General features: G+C 34.6%; 1 protein-coding gene across 5 annotated transcripts in view; it reads left to right on the forward strand.

Moving 5' to 3' along the window:
* The window catches only part of LOC108910579 (unconventional myosin-XVIIIa), a 200,482-nt gene that overhangs the window by 166,561 nt on the left and 19,759 nt on the right, over window positions 1-14,162 (forward strand). For 3 of the 5 annotated variants that reach the window (XM_018715231.2, XM_023456885.1, XM_018715247.2), the window contains one exon: window positions 4,203-4,292. In XM_018715231.2, the coding sequence (XP_018570747.1) occupies window positions 4,203-4,292 (90 nt within the window). Of the gene's footprint in view, window positions 1-4,202; window positions 4,293-12,898; window positions 13,111-14,162 lie in introns of those variants that run through there. The other 2 variants (XM_018715255.1, XM_018715275.1) reach the window with 1 other exon arrangement.

The raw sequence follows: 14,162 nt of genomic DNA on the forward strand, positions 1-14,162 counted from the left end.
TCCTATAGGACTTACATGTGATTACTTGTAAAACGGTATTATAGTCTTTCTGATCTCAATTGAAGACAGCAACTCGGCATTGAAATATTTGAAAAACTTGTTCCCAAATTTATTTACCCATACCTATATACAGGTCTGGTCGAACTAAACGTGGAGGTGGTAGAAATGTATACGACCAGTTGAAGAATGCCATCGCGGGTAAACACCGCACAAACACAGCCGCACTGGGCGACTGCGTCATAAATTTCAGTTGTTGACAAATTGCCTAGCAGTACAGTGCAGCCATGCGGAACTATTTTATTGTTGATTATTTTTATTTAATAACTTTTCTAACCTAAACTAAACCTCATCATTTCCTGGCAAGGATATGTTCATACCTTCTCGTTGGTTCTTGGCGAGCATTAATATATTTTAATGAGTAATAAAATTGTTTCATGCAGTATTGAATTGTTTCTTGGGCTGTATGGGATTGGCACCGTCTTGGTGAATGACACGTTGTGGATGCATTTGTTTCTCAACAATCACTCGTGGATTTTCTAAAACCCAAAGGTTACAATTTTGTTGATTAACGAAGCCATCAAGATGAAAATGAGCCTTATCGCTGTAGATGATTTTCTTCGAAAAATCAGCATTCACTTGTTCCATGATTCATTCAACGAACTCTCTTCGTTCTGCATGACCAATTGAACTTTGTAAGCATTAAGATGCAAATCTTTCGTGAGAATACGCCGTAGAGGGCTTTTTGAAATATCCAATTCTTGACCACGGTACCGAATTTCTGGACTCTCACAACACTCTCCAACACTGCTTGTTTTTTGTTGAATAACGGCCAGTGTTTAAGATTTCTAATTTATCCAGATTTTTCAATTAATCTCTTCAGAGTTGATGAAGTTAAATCACTATTTTGTACGAAAATTAATTGTTAACTGTGGCTGCCAAAACTTGGGTGCATTTTGGGCTACCCGATATAAATGATGTAAATATGTACAGATAAAGAGAACGCATTCCGGGGAAAAAGGACTACAATTCCGCCTCGATTTTAACAAGATTAGATTTCCAACACGTGACATATGTGGACTTAATTGCACTGCTATGGGAATCTGTAATAAGTTTATATAAATACTATTAAAAAATAACAGTGGACTGATACGTTGGATATTTTTTCCCCTTTATTGTATTACATATGTGATTAACAAGACCTAAATAAGCATCAAATTGCTATCAATAAAAAATAAGGAACTGCAATAATGGAGAGAATCCTTCGTAAGTTAAATGAGCGGAACACGAGGAAGGCTAACAGTGACTAATGTTTGACACGCCCGACGTTAAGTGCTGCCCGCATGAAAATAACGATGCGTGTGCCAAATTCCGAAAATATTTATTTAGAAATTGGTGTTAACTGTCGCTGTTGCGTCGTCTCTTTGGTAGTCGGTGTACGCGAGCGCCGTAACTGTGCGTCCGACATATCGTTATGTCACCAGTGGCACGCGACCTATGGATATGGTTCTGTAATCGGCCGCACCTGATTGTATTTTTCATGATGCAAACGTCGGAAAGTAGGTTTGCGCGGACGAAAAAAGTCTGACCTAAAAAAAATTTGTAGACGCGAGAGGAACTGCAAAAGTTTTCCGCCTCGCAGCGAAACAAAGCTCTCGACTTTTTTAATTTGTTTTTTAACATAGTCTCAATTTTAACGCACTCTTTGATCTTCTACCTATATCTGCATATAAAATTTTTGCCGCATGTGCACTTTTATTGCACGGAATATACTTGTATAAACTGCCATATTTCATTTGAATGCACCATAGTTCACTAAAAAAAATTAAGTACACTTTAGGCCACTTAAAAGAAAACAAATCAACACAAATGATCCATGAGCTTAGAGTTCTGGGACAGAATCGGACTCGGTTTAGTAAAGTAAATGTATACATGTTTACTTACAATATGTCACAATGCAGTTTTCGTTTTTTGTTCTTTTTTTATTGGGTGTATTGCCACCTGTGAAAAAATTTAAAAATAACGAATGAAATAAACCGTTGCACCAAAAGAATCCGTTAAGGGTTATTTTTGTGAAAATAATTTTGCCTAATTAAAAGTTTCGCACTGAAAAAAAGCAACACAAACACTGTTTTCTGTGGGAGATTTTTGGTTAGGCAAAACTATTTTCTCAAAAATAACCCTGGACTGCTCCTTTTGAAACAAGGGTCTATTTCATATTTTTTTAAAAATTTTCCCAGAGGCAAAAAAATTAATTATATTGATTACAATGAAAGCATATCATTACTCGCTTCTTTAAGTTTTCTAGAATAAAATTTCGTTTTATCATTTACTAACTTGTGTTAGAAAAATGACCCAACTCAAATATTTATTTTCAATGCACTTATTTGAAAAATATAACTTCCTCAAAATTACAAATACAATTTGTCCAAGATAAGGATGGGACAGCATTAGGATCCAGGAAAAAAGTAACCTGATGATGACGAAAAGACGAAACGGCGGATTGTAGAAATGTTGACGGCATTGGATAGAGCGGAAAAATGGCATTGTAAATATGCAATTTGTTTTAAAATTTGTTTTCAAATAAAGCCAGAAAAAAAATTAAACGATTTTGCAAAATTTCGGGTTTTTCCGGATATTTCCGGAACTACCCGGAATATTAAAACTTTCTAAACGGCATATTGTTAGGTATAAGAAAACACATTTTTTTTCTAATTTGAGCCATCCCGTATCTCTTACCGTTTCCCAGATCCTAATGCTATCCCATCCTTATTTTGGACACAATGTATAATTATGTCTGCTACAATTTTGTTAGAGGCCAATCTTTGGAAAATGTTAGTTCATTTTGTTTTTGGATTTACTTAAAATTTTCATAATCAGCATAGTTTGAGTATTACATTGTATAAGTTAAAAAAAATTGAGAACTAAAATTCGCTAACCCATTGTATTAGCGAAAACACCTCGTTATCTTGCACTACTTTTAATGACCTACTACGATTTATTTTTTTAATTATATATTTGCAAGGAGTATAAATCTTCGGTATAAACCTGTAAGTTTTTTTTCAACATTGATTTAGAAAAAATAACATGAATAAAATAAAATAATGAAATTATCAAAAAAAAAAATATTATTAAATTTCAGATAAAAAAATCACGAATACCATTTTTCAAAATTCGTTCCCATTGATATGAAAACCAGGAGAATGAGCCGAGTACGACCCTGTTAAGAGCCGACCTTCCCGAACTCTAGATCATTTCGGCAACCAACAACGTACAAAGTTTTCATTACTATCCTTGTGGACAGAGGTTCTCAAAATGTACAGTGTGGTTGATTTTCGATAGTTTTATAGGGTACAGCCAAAACGGTGATAGATACAAAAAATCTGATATCTCTTTTTTTTTTAGTTTACTTCGCTGGTACCAGAATATCTTAACTAACTTGATTAGTTTTAGATATACAGGGTTTTTCTGAAAAATCGCCCTCATTTACATTAACCTCTCTGTCTCCGTTGTCATTAAATTTAGAAGAAAAAGTTTGAACATTATTTGTTCTATTTTTTTTATGAAGAAGCCATTGGCGTACTCAGATTTTTTACAAATCGCACAGTTTTTCCGATATTACAAAAACATAGGTTTTATTAAATAGAACACTCTGTATTTGGCCATCCCGTTGAATAGCATTTTTTTTACCTTTTCAACCATATACAATTGATTCATGTTATTTGCCAAAATGAAGACGAATGCTAAAAATCTTGAGGTATTTTTTTCAGTTGGCCGTGTGATTTATTTAGTATTTTTGTAGTTTAATATTGACAGTTAATTTATTTTTGACTGGTTGAAAGTTTGTTGAACGACTATTACTTGATTTTATAAATTTTGAAAGGTGTTCTATTTAAAAAAAAAACAGTCAAATGTTTATATCGTGGCTAGATATTTTTTCTAGTACTACTCGTAACGTAATGTATGCAGTTTGATCTATTAAAAATACGTTTTGATTATTTCGGTTGCTTTTCAAAATAAAAAAGTATTCTTAATAATCAAACACAAAGCTATCTATGATTTCAGTCCAATTGGAAAAAAATAAATTAATAAATAAAAATATACTTTATACGTATCTTCGATTCATGATACCTATATTTTGAAAATTGAGTCTTAAAGTGTTGATTTAAAATCGCAAGATTTTAACTTCTTTATTTTTGTTTCAGGATGAGTTGGAGGCGATCAAAATAAAATTAGAAAAATCCGAACACGACAGGTTAAAATTAAAGCACGAGAATGACAAGTTGGAGTCGAAGGTGAGTCACAGCCATTGGAAATAATTTTAAAATAAATACAGAATGTTTATAAATACGGTGCCAATATCTCGATAAATCTCGACAATTGCTGGGCTTTCGAAAATTTCTCCGATAATCACATGCAATTGTTTATTTAACGCAACATTTTCAGTCTCCCACTTCATTGTGGCGTCACAGCTCGAACGCCCTGTACGCGTTACGACATCGACTTCTGCAATTTCGCATACGTACTTGTGCAAACCAGCCCACGGTTCCTCGCCTTCATATTTTTTTATTCAATTTAAATCGGACGTGACAACACATTTTGCAAACTCATTTTACTATATGTATTTACTACATTCCTGAAATCGTTCGCCCTGCACCCCGCGTTGTAACGGCGATAAAAAACGACGTTTCGTCTCGCCCATATTTTGACACGCGGGCGATTAAATCATTAAATCGGGCCGCTCCCCGTCCGTAGATAAATATTCATTCGTGGTTATCTAATCTCTAGCAATACGTTTACTCCCACCGGAAATGTAGTCCGTGACGGCCCAAAATCGTCGACAGTGGCGTATACCACGAATTGAGACAGCGCGAGATCAGTAGCGGCCTTAAAAGTGTTATTTCTGTTTCGTGTGTTGATTTTTTGTTAAATTTTCGATATATAATTCATTCGCTACGGTTTGGCATCCAGGACTGTATAATACATTCGCGATTGTTAGGATCAGGAACTTAAAAATTGTTGGGAGAGGGATTATATTAATTACAAATTTTTTAATAAAATGGGTTTAATAAATGTAGACGTTTATTCGTTTAATTCAGGTACATTATCAGTATCATCGTATATGTTAATAATAAATATCTCTGTTATATTCGCAATGTAAATGTTCAACAGTTTTAACATGTGAAACACATTTTTTCCTTACTAAGGCTAAGGCACTAAGATCGAGTTCACTGGCACTGAAATGGAATTAATATTAATTCGCAAATTCAAAAGTTGAGGTATTTGATTTACATATTTTGATTTAATATTAGAAATTTCCATATATTTTTTTAATAGTGGATTTTTTTAATGTGGCTGATCAAAGTGCTGTTAGTTTCTCCAAAACCAAATATCTCCATTTATATCTAGAATTTGGTACTCAGTTAAGCGAGAATGAATAGAAGAAAAAATTTTTTTTTAGAATACTCATTAAAAGTTGACTTTTACCTGATATTTATTAAGTGTCAAAACAAAAGGTTTTTGTCTGCAGATCGTAAAAGTTTTACATCCACCTACAAATATCAATGAAATTATTGTTAATAGAATCAATTCATCAGTTCATTTATTATTATCAATATCAACGTAAATTTTAACAATTATTAATAATCAATTTAATTAACAATCAATTTAGCAGTTAATTTCTTTTAACGTTTAAATTTAAAGTTTCAATTGGACAAGTTGCTCACTGCAAAAGTGAAGAAGCAACAAAATAAGCAAAAATAACTAGTGTAAAACATAGGTAAAAATTACAATTTTTCATGGAGCTTACATCTTCACAAATTGGAAAACTTTTTAAGGTTTACTTGGAAAATTCTGACAATTTTTCTGTTGGAAATTAGATACACCTTGATTAATCAAAACAATTTTTTTGCTTCACGCGACATGTTCAAATTACTGGTTTTGCAAGAAATCTCAGGTATTTGTGATCCCATTAAAAATATTTTACTTGTAAATTGGTTCCCAAATACGGTCCCTACCTCGTCAGTAAACTCATTTGTCGTATAATCCCTTGACAATTAGATTTTATAATCGTCGGTAACTGAACTCAGGTCGACGCAGGTAGTCTATTTCTTAAATGCATAAACGTATTTACTTTACATTGTCTTAAGGGTTTTTTGAGCAAAGTTACATATATTTATATAAACTTCCCTATTGTTTGTTTCCGTTAATAGGAAATGCAGCTTTCTGTTTGAGCCGTATACAGGACATTCCTTATTTTGATTACCAAACTACAGAGTATTGCTTGATCAAGTGTACAGGTTAATATAACATCCTGTATATTGTTGCTTGTTGGAATCCTCCCCTTTTTCTGGTTACAAAGATGTATACATATAATTTGCTTTGCCAGTGATATTTTGATATTGTAATTTATTGTTGTTTTCTATAACATCGTTAGTTAAAAACAACAGAACAATGTCTCTTTTCAAGCTACAACTGTATATCGTGGTCTCGAGGGACAAAACGACCGCTTTAAATATTTTATACAGGGTGATTCACAACTTATCCAAAAAAATTTGTGAATAGATGCGACATGAGAAATGGACTCAATATCTTAAACAAAAAATTTGTAAAATCCTTATAGTTTCCTAGAAAAAAAAATATTTAAGTTGAAGTAAATTCAACCATTACATAGCTAGACAACTCTACTCTAGCGCCATTCGCACTACGCGTGGAGAGCCACGTGGCCTTAGCGACTCCGAATACTGAAATACTATTTTACAATCGTCGTTGCGTTAGTGTTTACCTGTTATCTGTGGCGTTTACAATAGTTTTTTAGTAGTTAGTGTCAAAAATGGCTTGCGTGTATAGCAACTCGGAGTTGATGGATATTGTTTTATAGTGAAGCAAGACAACATTTTGTATTATGGTGAAGCATTTGTGTTACGGTGAAACAAAACAACATTTGTGTTAATTCGTACAAACTGAGTAAGCCGCACGCATTTTTGCGAGGTCAGGTTTTACAGTGGACCAGTTTCCAGAAGTGTATTTTTAAATCATTTTCGAACTGCCCTTTTTGATTTTTTCTTTACAAAATTGTATTTGTAAGAGTCCCCTATACATCCAAATTATTTTTTTTTGGATGTCTGAATCACCCTGTATACAATCTTATTACAGTTGGAAAGTGTGAAAGGCTGTTTAAAAATATACAGCTCTATTTTCCACGGCTGTCCTTGACTGTGACAGAACGCGGCGCCGCCGCCTGCTATGCGATGCAGAGATTTGGGCCGCTTGCCCGAAGATCGCGCTGGGAAATCTTGGGCGGCCGGGAAAATATTGTGAAGCCGATAAACAACGGCTCTTGTTGCGGGGACGCTTTCTATTTCCGCGCGTAATACGATAGCGGGTCGTTCGGCGCTTCTTCCGTGCCAAAACGTCTTGTGATATTAATCGAATTATTTTCCCTGCCAGGGAATGATTTAGAAATGTTGAGCGCGCTATTATCTAATTGTCAGGGACGTTGGGTAATTCGCGTTGATTTAATATCGCCATGGGCGTAGGAAGTTTAAGAGAGGGCGCGAGGTTCAAGATTAAAATGAAAATAAATTTCGCGTCTCTATTTTGTAGCCAATCAATTGACGTTATTTTAAAGCGAAAACACATTCGGTAGTTTTTCTCTTGGCGGATGCCCTGGACAAAGTTACTTTGAACATACTGACAATATACGGTGTGGACCATTTCGGTAACGCATGATTGGTATCTTGGAAACTATAAGAAATACGAAAATGGTTAAATGGGGCAAAGTGTTAAATCGTTATGTTGCTAACTTAATGGCACTTGCAGGCCGGTCCTAGTTCTTCAGGTTTTTGAGTTATTTTGAAAAAAGTAAATGTGTCATTTTGGAAAATCGAAAATCTTTTAAAATCTGAAACCACTTTTCCAAAGTAAATTTTTTTCGAGGAATTTCAGTGTATATTTAGATTTTCATTGCGACGTTTCGGTTCTGTGAAACCATCATTAACTTTCTTTCATGCCTACCGCGTTCGAATTAAATAAATCATAAAGTTGACGTTTTTTATACCTTAATAAAATTACTTCACCCAAGGTCCCATTATACGTCGTTGAACTCGAAATTTAATGGTTCATCCAATGGTGTAAAAGTCCAATATGGCGCTCATAAAAAAAATCAAAAGTTGGTAATGAAAACATCCTCCCAACTGATAGAGCATATCGTCTCTTCTATAAATACCGATTTTCATTACTTTACTTTCAATAATAAAAAAAGATACGGAAGAAATAAGAATATGTCAAGTTTTCAGTTTTTTCAGCTTATTTCAGGAACGGTGCAACTTATCTCCAATTTCTTTTCATAATCCGAAATCTTCTAGTTCAGGAGATACTAATGGTGGACACCTTAAAAGTAACTACCCTGTATAAAAAGCTTTAATAAATGCAACTTATGTTACAACGTTTTGTAACTATAATAATCAAAACATATAATAGAAATTTTCTACACATTATATACAAATTATTTTAATTTTTTACCTTTAGCAGAAAATTCTTTTAGGGACGCCTGTGAAACTCATTAAATTTTATTACCAGACGGTTTTTTGCATATTCAACTGACTTCGGACTATATACATACTGTCATCGTCTTGGTTCTTCAATTAATATCGGAAAGGCTATAAAGTTAGCAACATCTTTTAGCCGGCTATTTACAAACGCATCCCAAAACTTATAAAACAATATCATTAACCTGACATGTCTTCTGCTATGAATTTAAAACAGGTTTGTTTTGCTTCAGGCAACAATAAATTAAAATACTTAGTTTTAACGATTATTCAAGGCTAATTTAGCTCTTCGTTGCACCATGATAGCTTTAATAAAGCCTTTGGTATAAGACCAAATAATGCTCGTATAGGTTTTGTCAAGCTCTCTAACCTTGCACAGAAATAACAGAGTAAATTCTTCATAAATTTGATAGATTTTAAAGTATCTGTAAGTATGTATTTATTTTTGACAACCTCCTGAAGATTGTTATTCCTTGAATCCGATTTTGGTCTCTATTAGCCTCCTATGATTATTGATTATTGTCACAAAAATATAGGTTTGTCAGTAGTTTTATAAACAATTCTTATGTGGGTTATTAAAAAACATAAATTGTTACTCGTAGCGGGTGCCCTGATTCATAGAAAGCCTCCTTTACAAAGGCATACATTTCTGGATGTTATCGAACGTATTTATTCGAGAACAGTCTTTTTGAACCAACGACGATGACATGACATTATGCAACGCCGGGCACCATCGAGAGAAAGATAAGTTTGGCCGGAGTCCACGAGCGACCGATTTAAATCTGGACTGCGTTCTAATTTCGTCCTCGATGTAGCTATTCCATTTATCTCGAGCGGCCGATTGTTTTTTCTGTCAGAAACGAAAGTAAGCAACCGGTGTTTTCGGTTGGATTTACCGTGTTTAACCTGCTAGATCGATTTAATTGATAGGATACAATTTGTATTTATCAAAATTAAGGCATCGCGAGTCCCGATTTCTAAGTTAGTTTTGTCTTGAATTGTTAATCTGATTTTGACGATCTTTTTTTTTGTTTTTACTCCAGTAAGAACGCTAAGATAATTTCTTTTTTCGAGAAAATTTATCGGTGTGAATTCGTTTTTAGAACTGTTATTTATTTTAAAAAAATATGACATTTCATTAGTCAAATATTGACTCGAGTAAAAGTTATTAGAAAAAATAGTTTTCTCTAAAATAATAAACAAAAATTTAGTACAAATTTTATGTTGGCCACTGTGTAATTTTTTAAGTCATTGTTAGACATCGGAAACTTTGTGGCGACAATCAAATAAATAAACAGCAATAATCTATATTATGTTGGTAACCGGCAATATACGCGTTGTAGTAGCATAAATAGGCTAAATCTGTGGTCAAGCCGTGTGCCGCTCTATGCTCACAATAAGCAATGTTACTGACTACCATAAAAACACGTGCCATACACTCGACCAAGCAAAGCTTCAAACTAACACACGCACAAATGGCAATGAAATGCACGACCAACGTTCCTACACTAAAAAACATGAATTGTTCATCGGCACGCCAGGCCGACAGGGCAGGCATTAGGGTGCCGCTAGATACGTATCGAATAAATTGATCGATGCGAAGCCTCAGATCAGAGACAGACATGTACATGTTATTTTATAATGACCCGGATAGTGGGTTTACTAAAATGATGACCATTAGTAAATATAGCTTCTATTAAAAACCTCGACTATTTTAGATAAGCGCCTGTGACCTCAGTAAATGTTGACAGGCCATTTTCATTTATGAAATGGGAATGTTAACTGGTATAGAGTTTATATCTTGGCAAACTGGAATTATTTAAATCTACTTGAAGGTATTAGATTTTTATAGTAAAAATTTAGTATAGACCCTAATAAACACAAAAGAAAATCGTACAAATTCCTTTTACTGTCTATAATCGCCTCTTTTTCATCATCTATTTGAAACCACTTAAAAAAGCGCCGTTGTCAGATTTCCTTCGTCACTACATTACAATGGAAACAGCGTTGCCATTTTCTACTTTAAACTCTTCTTGTGACTCGACTTTTAGTTTTTAAACATTATTCTTCTTCTAAGCAAAGACAACCTCAAGACTAACGGTAGGACAACTTCACTATAAAATTATTTTCTATTTGTATGTAATCTTGAATCTGTAACGACCTGTTTTTTTTTCTGGCCGTCTAAATAAGGCCTAACCGCCGCCTTTTACTCGACGTCCCGACAAGGCGAGAAAAAGTGAAAATCCAAGTAAGTCGTTTCTAATTACTCACGCAAAAAAGTGCGCGCGTTTGCGGAGAGAGGCATTCTTGCCCTAGATGGCGACACCGGCAAAAAAAGCAGTCGGCCGTGTACGCAGCCATCCAAGTGAGCTTTGTTTACGGGTATTTTTAATTGTTCGGAAATGAAAATAATCGCTTGCTTGTCCCATATTTGAGAATGGATTTTTTGTTTGTTTACTATACGTTTGAATTGTATTGGGCTCTCGCGTTAGAAACCAATTACAAAAGAAATTTGGGGGCGAAAAATTGTAAAAAAAGTGGAGTAGTGTGGGGAAGCGCGCGCGCGCCGTTTCTACTCATATTAACGACCGTTTTTCACCTATTTCGCTGCATTTTATGGAAAAACGAAAATAGACGTTTTGTTGCTGTTCCTGTCTAGTTTCATATTCCTCCCTCTGCGAAAAAATTGCAAAAAAATCAAATGGAAATTGTGCAAAAACTATTAGCTTGACAGAATCAGGGTTTTGCACAGATAAAATACATGTAAACAGCTACCTGTGTTCAAATTTTCAATTCTTGAAATAAAGAAATGCCGGAGTTGTAAATTTTTTTCCTGATTTTCTCCGGTTCTAATTATCCGATCGGATCATTCGACCTCTCATTCTATTCGTAATTTCATTCGTCCATTGACAACATTAAGATTGCGTTCACTTAATGGCCATTCAAATGTTTCTCAAAAACGTATAGACCTATTAAATTATTACTATTCCTGCCCATACATTAATTCTGAATCGTTGCTGGTCTTTTGTTAGCACAGTACCGTGCGGATTCTCTTCATCCCATAAATGTAAATCACAGGAATTAAGAATGTCATTTCTTGCAAAGGCTGTTCCGTTTGAATTTAAAAAGTGTTGTCGGTTTTAAGTTTTCACAATGTAACGTAAAAAATAAGGTACTTAGTTTTCTTAATTTTCTTCAGGTAATTTTGATAGTAGAAGGTGGTGCATTTTATGTTCCAAAAAGAAAACGAAAGCTTCCAGAACAAAGAATAGTCAAGGAAATGAAGCACTGAACCTCCGAAATCTGTGCAGTAAGATGGATCGTGATGCGGTTTTTTGCATTCGATTCGTTAGAGCGTCCAGAAAGTTTGTGACCCTATGTGATCAATGAGAAATGAAAATTGCATCGGTGCATAAGAAAAATGCATTTTTAAAATTGCATCTCGAAGAGTTAAAATATGCAAAATTTATAACTCGGAAAATATTGACGGAAATGAGTTCAATTTTGCTACACGAGGATTTTTGGGGTCTCTGAACACGAATATCACGACGGCAACGGTCTCCGAGGTACCTAGTGACCCAAGGTGGCCGGTTTCAACGTCGTCTTCTGGAGTTATGTGGAAATTCGTTATAAACTTAGCCGAAACTCATTACCTCGGGGTTTTTGGGGTCGCTCAACACGAATATCATGACGGCAACGGTCTCCGAGGTACCTAGTGCCCAGGGTGGCCGGTTTCTGTGACATCTATTTTATTCTTAATTATTTTTCCGGTATAACCGGAAGTGCTACAACAATGGCATTATTTTATTTAAAGAAGAAATATTCAATATTCAAATTGAAGTAAGTACGTTAATATTGTCAGCAAAAATCGATTTCTCACACCATTTAGGTAATATCAGACTAAACATTTTTGTCCTTCAATCTTGAAAAACAAGTGAAATATGACTAAAAGAAGAAATGGCATAAAATCGGTTTCCTTCGAAAATCTTCGGAACCATTCGGAAATTTCCAAATTTGAAAACGAATCCGCGATTGGCATAAAATCCTGCACATTTTTGCTCATTTAACCATTCCTGTAACTCTTAAAATAAGAAAGATACCTGTATTGGACAATTAAAAAATGTAACCCTGCATATTCTGGTAGATTTAGAAAGAAGAATTATTGTTATTGTCATAAGCCGGAACTGCCGACCGATGCATAATTACGCCCAATAAACAAATATCAAAGCGAGCAAATCACTCGAATTTGTTAATCGATGTACGAACGCTAAACTTAGCACGGACGTATCTTTAGCAATGGGTTGCGTTCGGACGCTTCGGAGCAAGTCGTAATCTTCAGTGGCTGTCGGGCGTCTGTGGCCGTCGGTCCGCCGGTCATTTTTCTTTCGTTTTTTTCGGCTTTTTCACTCTATTTTCTCCGACCTGCAAGCGAGCAAAAGTAGGCCCTGGGTCTGCGATATGGTGCCTCGACAAACAAATGTGTGACTCGGAGTGCGACGGTTAATTTTTTCGTTGGCGTAAATCCTTGTTTTTTTTTCGGGGATACAGTGAAATATTTAGAGCTGTAGGTCAAGTCTAAATATTTAGAGATGGATTTCTAACGTTTCTAACAGTGGTTAAAAATACTGCTCGACGAATAACGTACATATATTTTTTTTCTTGAGAGATACGGATCCCTAAATTGCCGTGGAAGAGTTGCTTAAATTACAATTAAGCTTGAAATATTATTTATTTCAGAAGCACAATGTCTTTTAAAATAGTTTAACCTGAAGGGCCGTTTACATGGCCCTGATCCTCTTAAGTGACGGTGATAAAGATAAAGCCAGAACCTCTTAATGCGATAACAATGACGAATAATACAGGGCACAGTAAATTTCATGCCTTGCAGCCAACAACACCTATTATTGAAATCGTAACCCACGGCTAACATTCTTGAAATGACGATTTTATGTTGAATAATTCTGCATGTGCTGGATCTACGGGAACGGCTAATGTTTTTCTGACGAGTTTTAAACCTTCTTTACTGAAATAAGTCGTTAAAAATATGTAACTGCACGCTGTTAAGTGGTTAATAATTGTTTACGAGTACAGATTTGTAGAGCGTTCATAAAATTTTGCATTTACACGGAAAGAAAAATGTTGGATATAAGATTGTTGCAAAAGTAATAGTAGCAGTAGGGATTTTTCTAGTTCTACCGAAAAGAACGTTTTTAAGAAATAATACCAATTTATATTGATTATAAACATCATTTTTATTTATCAGGTTACTTTGATTGAAATATGAAATTATATATTTGAAATGCTTGAAATTTCTAAACAAAAAGAATCTGCCCTATGTTCGTATAAGAAAAAATATGTGAAATTAACCCAGATACAATCTGTCAAAGTTTGTCATAGAGCTTGTAGAACACTGTATAACAAAAGCAAAGAATATGGGTATATACAGGGTGTCCCGAAATTCATGCAACAAAATTTGGTCACAGATTCTTAAGACAAATTTAGGGGGACCCGTATTTTTTATTTTTGCCAAGTGGCCCCCTCTTTCGGAGTTACAGCCCCCTGAAGTCCGCCTCTAAGAATAATTTTTTTTATATCTCAGAACTCTGTTGTACGAGA

This window comes from Anoplophora glabripennis, unplaced genomic scaffold, assembly GCF_000390285.2.
Source record: "Anoplophora glabripennis isolate ALB-LARVAE unplaced genomic scaffold, Agla_2.0 scaffold7, whole genome shotgun sequence".
Classification (NCBI taxonomy): domain Eukaryota; kingdom Metazoa; phylum Arthropoda; class Insecta; order Coleoptera; family Cerambycidae; genus Anoplophora; species Anoplophora glabripennis.